The sequence below is a fragment of the Parasteatoda tepidariorum genome, chromosome 5 (assembly GCF_043381705.1).
Source record: "Parasteatoda tepidariorum isolate YZ-2023 chromosome 5, CAS_Ptep_4.0, whole genome shotgun sequence".
Taxonomy (NCBI): Eukaryota; Metazoa; Arthropoda; class Arachnida; order Araneae; family Theridiidae; genus Parasteatoda; species Parasteatoda tepidariorum.
This window is the reverse complement of record NC_092208.1, coordinates 12,101,708-12,120,329: the sequence shown is the minus strand read 5'-3', so window position 1 is coordinate 12,120,329 and position 18,622 is coordinate 12,101,708. Positions and strand designations below refer to the sequence as shown.

Here is an 18,622-nt window from a genome sequence, read left to right as displayed (position 1 = left end):
AATATTTCAAACAATAACTTTTCCTTATTCCTTATATCCTTTTTATTTTTTATTCTTTTCCTTATTCCCATGCGTTTTAAGAACTTTTTAAATCACAATTTTCTTTATCTCTTTATTCCTTACATACATATTAAAAAATAAGAGTTAATTATACCTTTTGAAAATGAAAGAATTGTCCCATAACAAAACCCCGCGAAAGGCAAAGAAACGTTTTCGTTCAACTGCGCAGACGCATCTTTTCCTGGCGGGGAACATATAAGCACGTGCGATTGCAGCATCCTCATTCACTTATCGGACGATATCGAACGTCCAGGCCGTGCTCTTCAGCATCAAGTTTCGAACATCCCGAACAATTATCGTCACTTGTAACATTTTCCCACCCGCATCTTAAATATTGTTATCTGAAATACTCTTCAAAGATTTTTGCTGATTTATTCTATAGTTTAATTTCATTTCTTAAACAGTGTTTTTTTAAAATTATTATAAAAATATTTTATATTTAATTTTAATTGATGATATATTTGTGATGGGTTAGAATTGAGAAGAATATGTTTTGATTTTCCTAAGAGAGAATAAGGATTAAACATGTTTTGATGTGAAAGTATATTTGACTTTCGAATAATTAATGCAGTTAATATGTGCACAGTTCTGTTAACAAAGACTAAGAATATTGAGTTTGGACGTTATTAAGTAATATATGTTCAAGATGATTCTTGATATTTGGCATCAAAATTGTGGACTACCCTATATGTGCGTCGTAATGCTATTTGGAGTTTTCACAAGCGGTAAGCTAGACATTTTTTTAAATTTTTTGTTGGGAAACGTTTTTTGAACGTTTTTGTGCCAATTTGTAAAAAATTTCATAGCTGGAAAAATTCGGCACATAACGTTTGAAAAATTAAATAAAATCTTTAAAAAAATAAAATGTACGCTATAAAATGTCTTTAAAAAAATAAAATGCTGAAAAAATAAAATAAAATCTGTAAAAAAAAGTATGGTTTTATAACCTATCTTATTTATTGTTTAAAATCTTTTGTTATTTATTGTTATCTTCATCACAGGTAAAAAAGAAATTGAGAGAACTAAAATAGATCAAAATTTTTGTTGCATTAAAATAAAAATGTTTAATTCTGAATTGTTTGTGCTTCTATTCCAGTTTCAGAATAGTAAAGAGTTTGTATGTAGAAGCAGAGGGAAAACAATTAAAAAATAGTTAATGGAATAAACAGTATTCAAGATAATTAAAAACAAGTTTAATTTATTTATAGAAATATTTATAATTTCAATATTTATAAAAACATTCTCGTTTTATTAACAAACATATTATTTTACAAGTAATTCACGGGTTATTATTATGAATTCTAATACTTCTATGTGATTTTTTTTATTATGAATGAAGATTACTGCAAATGAAGCAATTAAAAACTCTTAAGTTACACTTTAATGAAGAACTCTTTAACAAATAATATATATATATATATATATAGGCCAATTTAAAGTAGTTTTATTTGGTCTAAATTATGTCACACGTTTTAATCATAAATGTAGAAAAGTTTTTCGCAAATAATCAAATTTTATTGTAGCTCAAAACTTAAAGTTTTTGCTAGTAAAAAATTGTTTATATTAAAACAAAATATGTTCCCTATTAGACATAAATAATTCTTTTCGAAGGATAAATTATGCATAAAATTTTTTTCAGTTTAGCATATTGTATCAGGTTTTAATATCTTGCATGCATGTAATGTATTTAGTTTCAAAAAATAGAATTCATAATATTGCGTACCAGAGGCAAAACTTATTTTGTTTGATCTAAATAGCAAAAATGCATAAAATGAAAATAATTATTAACTTTTTGGCATTATGTTACTAGCATAGTTGTAAAAGCATGAATACAAAGCTATACGGTTTAACTAGCTTGGTTTCCAAGCCGTTAAAAGAAATTTAATTGAAGCAATATGCTTTGAGTTAGGTGACGAACATACGTTGTGGTTTTGTTGTGTTTTATCAAATGAACCGGAAACTATGGTTTAATTAGTTAATCTAATTGTTTCCCCTATTGAAAAAGATGCGAAATACAAGAATTTTTTTGTATTAAGCAGTTTTATGTGGTTGCCTTCTATGCGTGAATGAGAGAATCGTATAGTCCAGAGTCACCAATTGGGGAATGCAGAGCACTAGAAACGAGTGTTGGAGGCAAACCCCCTCTCCGTTAGTCATGAGATTGAACTCTCAGCTATAATATGTACTTAGCTGCAAGGATCTAAGTGAGTTAATTAGAAGTACGTAGTTGGTGCGATAAAATTTGGACTGTTTAGTCGTATTAGTTGAAAGTAGTTAATAAACGTTTTATCTATCAGTTGACAATTAGAATACCAGCTTATTTAGGGTTATTTTATTATTTTTTTGGAAAATGGTAAAATAAACTTAAATAATTTAATATTTAACCAATTTAATCCAGCACACTTCTAACAGTGTGTTTCTATCCAGTAATTATAAAATTTTTGATGAAAGTTACGTAATTACCATTTTAATGAAGGAATTTCTTTTAATATTTCATAACCATTTTAAAGTATTTGAAAAAGTAAGGAAAATAAGTCGAAATTGAAATGCAAAAGACAAATTAAAATTTGAGCAAACCACGTTTCTTTTGTTAATAAACTCAAATTTTATGCAAAATTATCAAGCAAAAAACATTAAATAATATCGCTCCAAATTGATTGAAACATTAAATGACATAAGTCGATTTGATTTAACGTTTTCGAACAATTAAAAGACAGAAGGCTAACATTTGGAATGAAATATTTTAGTAAACAAGTTTCGTTTTAGTTTGATAGCTTGCAAAAAAGAGCAACATTTTTAATTATGTTGTCCTTTTTAGAATAATTTTACAAAAATTTTTCTAATCAAACCAAAAAAATCTTTTCTTAAATTATAACTTTTCCTTTATAATAAAACTTTTCCTTTAAAAGCTTTCCAATAATTTTATGATTACTTGTTAAAATCATATTCGTAATTCTTTGCAGATTTAAAAATACTGCTTTTTTACTTAAAATGTAAAAAAAGATTCACATTTTTTAAAAAAAAATGTTGGTTTTTTAACAGTTCAAAATTAAAAATTCTAGGAAAAGTGTAGAAATAATAGTATGATTTTAACTTACTCGAAGTTATAAAAATATTTGCCGAGCGTAAAAAAAATGATAAAAATTCCGGTAAATATTGTCGTACATGATAATGCTATCTTTGGGGAAAAAACTTAATTCTGGTTACTAAAACCAAAATATACGGTATTCAAGCCATTCATTTAGTAATTTATCCGTTCATATGGTAAGGGTTTACCGGAAATTCTAGTTTTTAAAATTATATTTCCTATTAGCTCATATTTAGTAAAAAATATAAAACTGAAAAGTAAATTTAAATAAATGAAAGGTTAATATCCCATGTTAAAACGTATCATGTAAAATTACCGAATTTTACAACATTTGCCAAACTTTATTACCTATATAGAACCATATATATTGCTAATTTTACCAAAATCAATATCAAAATTCTGCTGTAAAAAAATCCCGAATTTTTTGCTATTTCCATAGAGCCAGAAACATGTTAAATTTTACCATATTCTGGCAATTTTGTCTGTATTTTTTTAAATCATTGTGTTTATGCTATAGGCGATGTAAAAAATGGCCATAACGCCTACACTATCTAGATATTGTATAAAATGCCTGGTGTTTTTAATCGAGGAATGAAGTGCTAGAATTAATTTTATGTCGATTTTGGCATTGTATTATTGAATGTCTTTTATGCAAGTTATGAACACACGGTGAAAGAAACGGCGCATTATTTTTTCGCCACTTTCTTTAAAAAAAATTAAAGAGTAATATTTTGTAATTATAATATTATTTAAAGTAATATTTTCTGGATATAATTAATATTATTTGCAATAAATAGGGCCGGGGTAGCCCGGTTGGTAGGAAGTTGAACTCGTGTTCGTGAGAACGTGAGTTTGAATTCCTCCGGTCGAAGAAATCTCGTGCATTAAATGATGATTGGCGCAGATTAAATCTGTCGGGGTCACACAGTCCTCCAAGTTCTCATAACAAATCGATGACTCTAGGGGTATTGAATTGGAAATTGATCGTTCGATGGTTAAGTTCAAAATTACGATCAGTGGATGAATGAATGGAGTATAATTGGGTCTTACTTATAAAATAGGCTATGACGTGTGTGTGTGGACTAAGTCGTATTCTTGGCTGTAGATGGCGCCACAGAAAAACAGACCCTCTGCCTTAAAAATTCGCCTTATTCAAAAGCAGGCTTGCTGATATAGGAAAGGGGAATGTTACAATAACAACAATAAATAGAAAATACATTAAAAATATTTTCACAATACATTTATTAATTCAAGAAACGAAATTTTTTTTTTAACTTTCTTTGGTTACTGTTAAAATTATTGGATTAGGACGAAAACATTAGCTTATGGATTACTGGGAAATGTTTGTTAGATTAAAAAAAGAAAAAAACATTTGAGTAAGACATAACGGTCAAAAAAATACTGGCCAGTTTTTCGTTACCGTAAAAAGAGAAAGAAAAAGCACATCAGTTAAATAAAAATTGAGCTAATTTATTTCACTGAGCCATCCCATTGTCCATTGATTAGTATTGCGTTTTAAAGGTTTATTATTATTATTGATGCATAGCGATTACTGAAAATGCATGTTTTTTCTTATTAAAGAAAACAAAATAAAATGTGAACCTTAATGTGTTAACCAATATTTTGAAAAAAAAAAAACTAATTAAAACTTACCATAATTGCACTAATAAATTATGGAATAACTATTTTTTCTAATTACCATTTTTTACCATTTGGCATTGCGTACAGAGACGCAATGTTATATGAATTTTTCGTTAAAATGTAAATGTCACGTTAAAATTAATTTTACAGTAAGAAATACCGGCGCCTAAGTAAATACCGGTACTTAGGATGCATCATCCGTAAAATACATTATCACCGTTAAATATTATACAGTGACATTTACAATAATATTTGTTAATTAGAGTGATTCAATGGTTTAACGGTTATTATTACTCTGAGAATTAGGATTTAACAGATTTTTTATTCCGTAAGATATTCCGGTAAAAATGGATTTTACTGTAACCACACTGGCAACCAGAGTTCCGCTACTTTTTACCTTAATTTGACCCGGGATTTTTTTGACTAACTACCATGTATAAATAAATACCTTGGATATTGTTTAAATATCCTTGACAATGTATACAATACCGATATCTCATTACTGCTAACATACATAAAATTAAAATTGTATTAAACATATGTGCAAATTTTTATTTCTTATTCTATTAAAATTATTACTAATATTGCAGCTATTAAAATGCATTACTTACATTTTCAACAGCTGTTATTGTAGTTGTGTAAGGAGATGGATTTATAAAGTTAGGTAACGGATTTTATTTTTCCAGTATCACAAAACTTCTAAGGAAAGCAAAACTTGTGATTTAGAAAACGAGTGGCGGACGATTTCACAAAAAAATTACCTTCTAATATATATATTTGGAAGGAAAAAAAATGTTTCCGCTCTTGTGAAAATCTATTTCTAAATCAACATCAAATATGTTTACTTCTTAATATTTTTTTTCCCCAAATAATTTTATTTTTAGGTTTTTTTTTAACTTCGGGCGAAATTCTGCGTCGTAAAAAAAAAAAAAAAACTTAACTTCTTAAAAAAAAATAACTGGAGTTCGACAAATCTTATTTCCAGTTTAAGTTGTAACTAAACGACGTGGGAAAATATTTACTCTCGCGTTGGTATTAAAAACATTGCACATATATAAAATTACGTATTACTACCGTCGTAAGAAGATGTATTTTACGAAGTTATACTTTTGGGCGGAAGAATGATTGGGGAAAATGTATGTTTGGGAAAATAAATACTTCTTCTAACCTTAAGGGTGTTGCCAGATGCTCATTCTGAAAATAAGTATGATGCGGAAAAAAATTATTTTTGATGTTTCATGTAGACTAAAACTTCTGATGATTTTCTCTTATCTTTAATGGGATTTTCGTAACAGCTTTGCACAGAAAATTTTAAAATTGAAAATTGTATTTATTTATAAAAATGTATTGCGAAAGGGCACAGGCTAAAAATAAGAAAAATAGAACGCCGTATTAACTTTTAATCTAATGATTGCTTTTACATGTTTTAAGATGCAGTTTTAATGATTCGAGGAACTAATCTTAAAGTTAAAACTTGATTAAAAACTGCATTACCTTTAAAAAAAATTTACAAAATTGGAAATTTCAGTCGACATGTTTAAAGTGCTCAAAAATATGCGCCTATTTTGAAAATTTGCCAGAAGTGAATGACAAGAAACAGAAATGATTAGGAATAAAAACTTAAAGTTGCCAACGAAAAATGGAAAAATACAGAGGAGAAACAAAACTAGACTAAACCACAGTAGCAGAGAGAGAAAAAAAGATGAAAAACAGAATAAAAATATCCACAATGACTGAGAAGGGCAAATTAGGGTAAAATGCATTTCCGCGCTATATGACGAGGTGGTGAGGAACTAATGTCGTTAACAGAAGGAAATAAGCATTCATAAGAATAAAAAACGATTCCAAGGCATCAAGATACGCTAAAGTGACTGGGGTAGAAATAATTTTGACTATGTCCAAATTGAATTTAAGCTCAAGGTTCTAACAATGTGCAGAAAGTGATGAGTTTTTGCTTTTTTGATGACATATCTGTCATGTATTGCGCAATTTGTAATTTTCTGAAGAAAGTGAAGTTCACAACAATTTCTTGGGATTATTATTATTTTTTAAAGATGTTATAATATTCGTTTGGAAGATGTTCACAAGTAAGCACGTAGACATAAAAACACTCATACCTTTTTTTTCCCGATGGATTTTATATTCAACCTTCAAATTATAGGAGTTAGCTTCCATAATATAAGGATAAGTAATCCGAATTCGACGAACCACGTGTGTTTTTAATAAAAATGTATTTTCTCTAAAAATTAACTTTTGAGTCCAATTTCGTGACTAAAAACGTGCACTAATTAATTAGCATATTTAAGTTAAGATTCTCAAAATAGTAGAGATAAAATATAATACGTGATCATTCTGAAAAGAGGAATATCAGAAATTAGTCAGTGTTCGATTTTTTTTTCTCGTATTGCACATATTTTCATGATTACACAATGCTATGGTTCAATATGGCATAGAAAACATGGTTAATTTCAACATCCAATTCCCGTTGCTGCAAATTGCACCATGTTGTGTTAAAAATACTGTTATTAAGGTTTAATGCTAAACAAAATGTTTTGATTGTGCACTGAGGAAAAAAAAGTATTAATAAAACTATATTTTGAAAACTATACCGTGTACCTGGTTCAGTTCTATGGGAACTCTAAAAAGCTCGGTAATTTTAACGAAGCTCTTCAGAATTTCGGTAAAATCAACAACATAATAGTGTTTTATAATGTGCAATAAAATTTTGTAATTTTATCATGATATCTTAGACCATGGCGTAAAAACCCGTTATTCGCTTATATTAACTTTTCAGTTTTGTATATTTTTGCTACATGTGTGGTAATTATAATTTCGAAAAACCAAAGTTTCTTGTAAACCATTGACAAATGATCGGAAAAATCACAAAATGAAGGGTTTAAATAGCATATATAATTTTATTAACAAGAAACATGACTTCTTTTTCCTGAAATGTCATTAACATACAATACAGTAGTTTTACCAAACTTTTTTCTCCGTACATTATGTAATATTATAATTGATATTACTAGATTATAACCGGTAGTTTCACAAGATTTTTTTTTCCTCTATGGGCGGCCCATGTTCTTTTAACTTCGGTTTTGCTCAATTAACCGTCAAAATTTTGTTATTTAACCGTCGCCAATAGCCCATTGTGTAGCTCTAGTGAGACGTAAATAAACTACTACAGCAACTTACTGTATATATAAATTTTAGTGTTGCTGAATAACAAGCAATGCAATGGCTACTTTGCACCAAGCGGTGTAAAAGAACATATTAGGTGCTTCACTATACCAGGAACTATCCTTGGTTTTCGTTGTCTCTTTGGTGTCAAGTAATTGCCACCATTTTTAGTGTTTAGATACACGGAAAGATTTTAGTGCATCGAGTCTTATCCCTTCCCGGCCCTACTTTCCATCAAAGATGTGCAGTGAAGAGCCATATGCAATAACTCATATGAATCTGGATGTTTCAATAAACCAAGAACCAAGGATGATTCCCAGTGTAATGAAAAATCAAGAATGTTCTTTTACACAACATGGTATAAAGTAGCTGCCACCATTTTATTTCGTTCAACAGCTCCAAAATGTATAATTACAGTAAAATAGAAAATGCATAATAGTCAGCAAAGTTATTTTCTGGTTACAATATAAAGAAAGAATAACTTAGGATGCATATACACAATGTTTCTTAAAATAAAATTGGTACGTAAATCAAATATACACAAAGCACAATAAGAATATTAATATGAATTCGATCTACTAGGCTTAGCTAAACCGAACCAGACAGAGATTAAAAATAAAAATCTATTTATTACATTCGACGAATTTATGTAAGCCTTCATGCGAATTTGCTAGTGGTCATGTTAGTGGTAAATGGTTACAAAACCGTATAGTCATTCATGGTGTACCAGTTGCAAACGATTATCAATGATGCAACGATTATCAACGAGAATTGGTAAACCAGTTGCAAACAATACCCGTTGCAAACGATTTCAAACCCGTAGAAAGGAAAGAAATGTTTCTAGTCATAAACTTAACAGTTATCTAGATGGTCTGATTGCTACCTTGTTATTTTACCGAAATTTTAGAATAGGAATTCTAACTTTGAATGGTTTAAAATGAATTGTAACGGGACACGAAATCACATAAAATCTCCTATACCCCCATCTTAAAAAGGTAATTTCTCCTGTTCCATTTGTTAGAAGTTTACGGAGATATTTGCTGGAGAATTTTTACACATCTTTTCATGATAGTTATGTTTCAACATGAGCTTTTATGAAATATTTATTTTAAACTTTTAAAAAAAATTATTTAGTGGAGCAATTTAAAAAAAAAAGCCAAAAACAGTAAATTTTAAGTAGAAAAATGTAAACAGTAATCTTTAAATAATACCCAATCAATATTTCTGCAAAAGTTCATGGAAAAGTAAACTAATATACATACACATTGCGTAATTTTTTTTAACTCTGTAACTTTATAAATTTGCGAGAAAAAGTACATCAAGTTGAAAAAAATGCTTATTTTGAGATATGAGGCAAAACGTAGAATTTCACATAAAACTTTTTTTTACATAAACGTAGAATTTTACTAAAACAATTGAAAACTTTGAATCATAAGCTTTTAAACATTTCTCTTGAATTTATACATGTCTACAGTTATTACTCAGAACATGATTTATTAAGTTAGTTAGTTTAAGGTTTTAATGTCTTAAATGTCTCAAATATAAAAGTAATTTTTTTTCCAAAAATACTCAAATTTAAAATAAAAAAAATGTTAGAAAAATATATTAATTATAATTGTAACAAATTCATGCATTAACATTCCTATTTATATATCAAAAAAGTAATAAAAAAAATTCATAAACTAAAAATTAACAGTTAATAGCCAGGGCAATAATCATTGCCACACTTTAGACTCTCCAACAAATTACAGTTACTAAGCTTACGGTTAGAAGCAGAATTATCTAATAAAACATTAACAAGATTACGTTGTACTTCTGTTTTACTTCCATTAAAATTAAAAGCCTTGCGCTTTTTGAAAAAATTTCCAGTTGAACCCATAGCCAAAAACTGAATCAGAAAATCAAAACTCACGCTTCAAAACAAAAACATCAACGAAAACAAATATAAAGATCTTTTTAACAAAAATAGANGCTGCTAAAAAATGGCGTCTGATTCTGTCAAGGATTTCGATGGAACTAAATGAAAACGTGATAAATTAATGTCTGATATTTACAGGCTCCCGCTAGACGGCGTACTCGAGCGTTGCGATCGCGAATTATAAAACGAAAAAAAAATAATATAACATTAATAAAAAAGATATTTAAAATTAACTAATGTTTTAAAAATATCAAAACAGCAAGTTTGCTTCACAATATTTAAAAAAAAAAAAACGAAAGTTAAAGTATAATAGTCTTTAACTTAAATGATGATCTGATAAAGCTAAAAGCTAAATAACGTAAAAATTACAAGCTACCTTCTTATTATACAATTTGAAGCGAAATTAAATCGAAGCGTTATCAAATGTCGTCTGCTGCGAAACCAAAACCATTTCGTCTGCTCGAATTTTATGTAATAATGAGCGCTTCGATAAATAATTTAAAATACTTCTACTAAGCGGAGAAATATTAACTTTAAATCGTTGGAAAAATGAAACTTCAAATTATTCAATTAAATAAAAAAACGAATTTCGAACTTTTTGACATTTTTCACTTTGCGGGAACTCTTAATTAAGCTATAGAATATCTAAGAAATAGCATAATTTTGGAATTTATTGTTACTATATAAAATATCTAAGTCAAAGAATAATTTCTGAATTTATATTGAGACACAGAGAATATCTTTGATTTAAAATGGTGGAATATCTGTCGAATGTCTTGTAGCTGTAAAAAACAAATTAGATTTAGAATATTTAAGATTTCGAATATATATCGAATAAGTTGAATAAAAAACTTACATTAAATGTTTTGTTACAATATAGAATAAGTAAAATATGGAATATTTAGTGAATGTTTGATAACGATATAAAATAAGTCAGTTATGGAAGATCTATTGAATTTATTATTAAAATTTAGAATGTCTATTGATTCTTATAAAGCACATCAATAATTTTCGTAAGTGGCACTACTTATTCAATAAGAAAAATCGGGTTTAGAGAAATGATACCTGATTTCTTTTATCTTACCTCCAAGTCAAGCTATCTCCAAAACATACCAAAGTTGAATTTTGTTTACTTTTCAAATAAATACTTTCAACGGAAAAAAAAGAGAAAGCTAACAATTCAGAGTTCATGGAGGCGTTACGCGAAAGAACACGTTTTTATTTTTGATATTCTTATTGTTGTTGACTTTTGAGCAATTCTGTGTTGTTCCCCCAAATCATCTAATTTGACACCGCTGTCTCCTTTATTTTGTTATTATTTTAAATATAAAATATATGCTACCAAGTTTATATCTACTTATTACTTTAAAAAAAATGAGTACTGTTCAACGAAATTCTATATATACGGAAAACGGTGAGCAAACAGGGATAAAAAAGGCGAACAACTTTTATAACTTTTGATCAAAAAATCGTATTTTCACGTACTAGGAATCAATCTTGATAGTTTGAGGGCACAACCTTAAACATGCAATGTAATTTGTGATGCAGATTTCTTTTTGCGAAATCAGAGTTACAGTAACTAATTTTTTCTGAAAAAGCGTATCTATTTTTCGTTAAGTTTTGATATTGACCGTAATCTGGATAATATAGCCCCAACAGTTTAGGCAGTGCAGCGGTCGAAAGCCGTGTCCATTTAATGTTAAGTCCACTTCTGATAATTTTGCCCGTATTCCCGGAACTATTGAAGCGAATCGAAGAATTTTCGCAGACAAGATTATTCCATTGTTGAAAATTATATTTTTATGTAATTTTTTGCCATTTAGAAATATATAATTGACTAATGATCGAAAAAAATTTGAATTTCAAGGTACGAAAGCTTTTGCAGAATTTTAAGTGATAAAATCTCTAATCGTATGTGTCCTTGTACGCGAAAATATGATCCTTAGGTCAAAAATTATTGAAAGTGTTTGCTCTTTTTTAAGCAATATACAAGTAAAGCTGTTAAGTTCTTTTACTTGATATATTGCTACACTGTAAAAAAAATCCTGATCATATTTAGGTATAAAATACCAACTCTCGTGGTGCATCATCCGTACGATCATTTTCATCATAAAATCTATTTTTACCGTTATATATAACACCCTACTTTTTAACGTAGTATTTAGTTTATTAGCGTGATTATTACGGTAATTTTTATCGTAAAAATTAAGGTGCGTCAGATTTTTTTGTTCCGTAGCATATTTTAAAAATGGATTTTACGGTAAAAAGGACCGACACCCTGAGGGTCAGTAATTTTTACTGTAATTTAATCTGGTTTTTTAAATGTGTATTTCATGCATAACCCTATACTTGATATATTTTACAAATCAATAAGAAATCACATTTTTTAGCAAAAAATATGTGACAGAATTGCATAAATTTATATATTTGGCTCATATTATTAACTAAATTTCCATTATTTCTGCTTCTTTTATAACGATGAATATTTTAAGCTGAAAATATATTTAAATATAAAGTTATAATTTAATTTTGTTTTTCAATACAAATTAAAACTTTCATGCATCAAAAAAATTAAGTTCTTTTTATTATTTCTTTTTCAAAATATGTAGATAATCGTTGTTAGAAAAAGAAATTTGATTAAATCATTTTCCCCGGCAAACTAATTTCAAAAATTAAAAAGTAGAAAAAAAAAGTTTTTAAGTTCACAGGAAAGAAACAAAGCATTTAATCAAATTTGTTTTTTTTTTCTCAAAAAAACTTTAAGCTTATTATATAACTAAAGCATATTCACCTTACCAAAGGTGCGACGAACATTTCTTATCCACAAATCTTTCTCATTTTTTCATTTCATTTTTTTTTTAATAGATAACTTTTTTTTCATCCATTAAAACATATTAAAAAACTCAAGAGCATGGAAAAGTCATTTTGATAATTAAATACACCTTTTTTTTAAACTAAAGCCATTCACATGTGTTTTCATGTGTCTAAGAAAATCGTTAATTATAATTACCGTTTAAAAAAAAAACTTACAAAGCGGTTAATTGATGCTTTTTTTTTGCCCAAGTAATTTAACAATATTTTTTGCTTAAACACTTGTCTTCAAACGAAGTTTTTAGCAAAACCAGTATTTATAGCTTTTTTTAAAAAAATTCTTAATGTAACTTAAGTATAAGAAATTTAATCTTGAACTTGCTTTGTTAATGATTGAAACAGTTAAAATATTTTTTTTTCTGAATAAGGACGAATAAAATAGTCCATTGTAATTAGTACTTTTTTAGGTTTTCCCCAATGTCTTAAATCATTAATGACTACAATATAAAGTATCAATGATTTCTATTATGCTAATTTGTTAAATTACAATTATGAAAAAAGAAATAGATTAATTTTAAGATTTGTTTACACAATTAATATTTCCCTTTATTTATAAAGCAAAACAAAATATCTATTTTCTTTAACGAATACAATAATTGCAACATGTTAACCGATAGCTCAGTGGATAAGGTACTAAGCTGTCAGTATGAAGGACCAGAGTTCGATCCCTTTTAATGGCGGCAGAAATTAAACCAGCTCTAATCAGTTCTTGCAGAGTTTTTGCACTAGTTCTTCATAAAAAAAAATTCTTTGGCATTAAAAGAAATCAAGTGGCAAAATGTTTGGGCATCTTATTGACGCGAATGGTCTTGTTAATGAAGTACAAATAACTTGTTACGCGAAATTCCAATTTTTTTTTATAAACTACTGAAACCAAAATCACTACAATAACTTAAATCCATTAAGAATTATTAACAGTATGAAATTGTAATATGTGCGGAACGAACCTGATTACAGATAAGAAGTTTTCGTTCTACAAAAGAATTACACAACAAGCATTTGTTATTAAAAAAAATAAGTTGCATTTCGTTCTTCAGTGTATGCCTTACTGTAATATCTGTAATATTGTCCAAACTATGAATTCATTTGTGCAAAATTCCGAAATTTTTTCATTATTTTAATATTCTTACAACATTTCAATTTGAGATTTTAATATGTTTCTAATTTAATTTTGATTTAATGATGAATAAGTAGAGAATTTTCTCAAATTTATTACAAGCACAATAGAAAGCTCTTTGTCAAAACTTTTAGACAAACGAACGAATTATTATATGAATTAGACAACTCGGATGGAATTAAATTCTTATATTATATTAATATAACTAAATTTTAAATCAAAAGGAACATTTTTAGAAAATCAATAAACATATTAGTTCCTTATAAACAAGAATTGAAAAATGAATACAATAGCTTTAACAATGTTTAAATAAATTGGCTGGTTGTTGAAGCCTGATATATATTTTAACAGCACTTAGTCAAATCGATGACAAAGAGAACTTTTTAATGGTTTCTCCGTTTCTTCCAGTTTGCAGTTCTCGTCTGCGAACTTACAGTAGGAAATTATTTCTTCCACTGCATAATTTTGCCATTCTGAACCCTATATTAGCAAATTTTTTTATTTTACTTTTTGATTAATCACGGGCACTTGGGTCTATTCCCCATTGGTCTCAGAAATGCCAGAATTGCTTCTTTCTTATCGTTACCTAGTGAGCACCTCCTATGGCTAAGCCACGGCGGTGGAGTAGCGTCGCCCACTTCATACAACCACAAACCTGTTTATAGGGCGGGTTACATTCACACAATCACACAGCAGAAAGGACATAGAATAGAGAGAGAGAGAGAGAGAGAGAGAGAGAGAGAAACATCCGTGCCCTGAGCGGGATTCAAACCCGCAACCATCGGCTCCGCAGTCAGGCACGCTAACCACTCGGCCACCTGGTCGGCATGATGGCAAATGTTTGTTTGGAAATATTCTATAAATTTCAAGGTTTGCACTTCTGCAAAGGAAATAACCTGTACATGGTACAAAATATGGTAAATTTTTATCAATAACTTTTATCCATTTACCCGAAACTAAATGAGATGAAAAAGTTAATTCTAAAAATAGGCCATTCAACTCAAAATCTCATGGTGGCAAATATGTGTTTTATCATGTTATATTAATTTAAACCTAGGTTTGTACAGCGATCAAAATAAAGAACGGATCACCCCAAATAACTTTTGATAATACAAACCTCAGGACTCATTCTTAATGGTTCAAAAGGGTAACCTCAAATATGCTAATTAATTAGCGCAGACGATATTTTAATTACGAAATCAGACACAAAGACGTACTTCCTCTGAATAAGCATGCCCCTTTTTCAACGGATTCAGATTTCTGACCAACAAAATATAGGGACTGACCAACAAAGTTGGGAAATATGGTCACCATAGTTTCATCAGGAGGGCCGTCCAAAGTTTGGACCCTTTACTTTTTGCGTATTTTGCTCGAGAACTTCTAAAGAGAATTAAAATAGTTTGCACACAATTATAAAATTCATTTATCCAAGGAAAATTCCATGCAAAAAATAATTTTCAGCAAATATTTACCATTTTTTAATATTTTATTTAATATTAGTCGAAAATGTTTTGAGCTGTTTGGTAAATACATTTTTACATCGTTTTAAATAATATAATTTTACCTGGAACAATGCAAAATTTGCGCGAATTCGGTCGAATAGTTCCTGAGAAATCGAATTTCAAAAAGTAGTATTTTAAAAATTCGATTTGTCAGGAAATATTTAAACAATTTCATTCAAATTTTGTATTTTGCCATGTAAAATTACATTCTTTAAAATGAAGTAAAAAATTGTATACCTCGCAATTCAAATTTTTTTTTAACTAATATTAAATAAAATAATAAAAAAATAATAAATATTTATTGAAAACAATTTTGTGTATAGAATTATCCTTGGATAAATGAATTTTATAATTGTGCGTAAGAAGTTTTCAATTCGCTTTTAAATTTCTCTAGATCTGACGAAATACGCCAAAAGTAGAATTAACATTAAGGGATCCAAACTTTGGAGTGCTCTCCTGACCAAACTACAGGGACCACATTTTCCAAATTGCTGCTACCCCCTATATTTCGGGGGTCAGAAATCCAAATCCGTTGAAAAACAAGGCATGTTTATTCAGAGAAAGTACGTTTGTGTGTCGGATTTCGAAACTTAAAATATCGTCTGCACTAACTAATTTGCATATTTGAGGTCCCCCCTCGAACCATAATGATTGAGTCCTAGCGCGTGAAGAACCATTCATTAGATCAAAAGTTATTCAGGGCGGTCCGCTTATTTTTTTGCGGACTGTATATCTATGCCAGAAACAACCTAAATTGGAAAACAACGACTTTAAACAACAATTGTATTTAATTATTTTGACAAAGGAAATCAATCATAGGAATTAATATTTGCAATTCATCTATTTTTAAAGTAACAAATTCATGACTTAATAAAAAAATTATTATTATAAAAAGTTTCTTTTCAGACGATGATAAAATTAAGGCGGAATCATTTAATAGAGCTGAGTTAAATTATCCAACTGTGAAAATAGCATTAAATCGACTATCATTTCGAATGTAAACGTTTTTACTAAAAAAAAAGAAAAACGAAAGTATTAGTGGGTGCGTATATGCATGTAGAAGTTTCTGTTCTTTTGCCTTGGGGTAGGTCACTAAAGAACAAATTCACAATTTAGATCGATTTGAAACTTCTTTCTAAACTTTCTTTATCGATTGTTTAACATATTTTTTTTCTCTTTTTCTAAAATCAGTAATGCAGTTTTTTCATTTCCTTGCCTTGTCGTAGTTTCTCATTTCATCTGGAGCGGTATTTGAATTTCCGAATATGTAAGAAGAGTTTTGGAACATTTTATTCTTTAAAATATAAAGTACACATGAAATGCAAAAGGTTTATTAACCTTTTTTTAAGTGCTTGTTTTGAGAAAGAAGGTACTGTTTATTTTAATCTTTCGAAAATATACTCTAGATGTTCAGGTAACGCTTTAAAAATAAAACAAATATTCAAATTTTATGCAAAAAAAAGTAAATGTTTGTGCTTTCAATTTGTGATTAAAAGGCTGTTTTCAAATTTGAGTGGAAATTTAAAAACAAAAAGCTTATTTTAAATGAAAATATTTAGTTTTTAAAAATATATGAAAAACAAACATTTCTTCAATAATGCTTAAATGTTTTTCATATATTTCTTTCCTTTAAATTATTTTTAGTTCATATTTTTTCTTCTTCTAAATAAAATGAAAATTGCAATAATCTCCATTCTATACTCTCGACAAAATTATTTCTCCTATCTTTCTTTAAACTTATAAATATTGCGTAAATTTTTGTTTTTAAAAGAAAACATTGCAAATAATGTCATGTTTTTTGCCAAATTTGTCATGTGTTACCATATAGGGTAAAAAAAAATTAACAGCTAAATTGTTCTAAATAATATTCAAATTCCATTTTTTTTATTATAAAATTCTAATAAGCTAATACTATTAAAATACGATTAAAATCTAAAAGCCATATAAATATTTACAAACTACTAATGATGGTAACATGCATGACATAGTAAAGCAGCACTTAGTATTAAAAGGCTTGTGCTTTATTAACCAAAAATAGAGCATTCGAAATAGGAACTTACTTTTCTTTTCTAAGCATTCTTCAGTGCTAAACAAAAAAAAAGTTTTGATATAGATGAAAAAATGAAAAATTCCAATTGTGTTCTTTAAAAATTGTAAATAAGTGTGTGATATGTGCCATTAATATGTGAAACACCGTATTTAATTATGCAAAAGCTTATATTTTGATAATTCTTCATTATAAACATTTTGAATGCAATATACAGTATTTAACACAATTATAAAATACGAAGTAATCTAAAATCTAGTTTTAAAGAATAAGTTTTTGTTCCGGGCAGTTAATATTTTACGTTCCTTTGCAACTATTTCTTTAAATACCAATTTTATTTAGATGTCTTATTTTATATATTTTTTTATTTGCAAGTTTCTACTGATTCTCAGTTTATAAGGAAATATTACGTAAAGTCTCAAAAAAAGTTTTTTTTTTATTTCATGGTCTTCCTCTTGGTAAAAGGTAAAACGCTATTACGTGTACTCTTAATTGGTAGTAAAAATTTAAACAGCATTGCAGATCGGGTGGCCCGCAGTGGACTGATCGTTAAGACGCGGTTCCCAGCAGATCACCGAAGTCAAGCATCACTGGCTGCGGTCAGTGTGCGGGTGGGTGACCACTTGGATCAGTCTGCGTAGGGGCCGAGGATGCGCGGTATTGGTCCTCGTTAAACTGTGCTAACGTTAAGTGCTCGACTTCGCGTGCAGGTCGTCGGGCTACCGAAGCGGAGGTGCCACCCCCTCCGCAGAGGATCAAAATTGTGATGGCATGTCTTCGGATCATCCTCAGGAATGTTTCCAGACCGTCGCCAATAGCCTATTGTGCAGCTCTAGTGCGACTTAAATGAACTACAACAACAACAGCAGATCGGGTGTTGGTAAATAGTGGGAAGGGTTTTAGGCGAAGTGGGTCAAGGCGAAGTGAGGCTAGCTATTTAGGCGAGTGATACATAGTAGTTTTATACACTGAATCAAATATAATCAAAGATGATTGTACTAAAAGTTTTAAAGCTATTAGGAATACATGTTTTACTTGTATCTATTTATACATTTAGTATAATTACTTAAAAAAAAACGTTGTCTGTAACTTTAGTTGTATGTAGTAGCAATTGAATAATTTTAGAACTAGAATTTGCTCAACAATAAGCCCAACTATATTTGCTGAAAGATTCAGCTCAACTAAACGAGGTTTATCA

At 28.8% G+C, this 18,622-nt stretch overlaps 1 protein-coding gene across 1 annotated transcript in view; it reads left to right on the top strand.

Annotated features, from left to right (window-relative positions):
• The first annotated feature begins 282 nt into the window (after positions 1-282).
• Positions 283-18,622, top strand: part of LOC107450765 (neurotrimin) — a 71,058-nt gene continuing 52,718 nt past the window's right edge. The window contains exon 1 of the mRNA XM_043046089.2: positions 283-785. Coding sequence (XP_042902023.2) covers positions 698-785 — 88 coding nt within the window. The 5' untranslated portion in view covers positions 283-697. The remainder of the gene's footprint in view (positions 786-18,622) is intronic.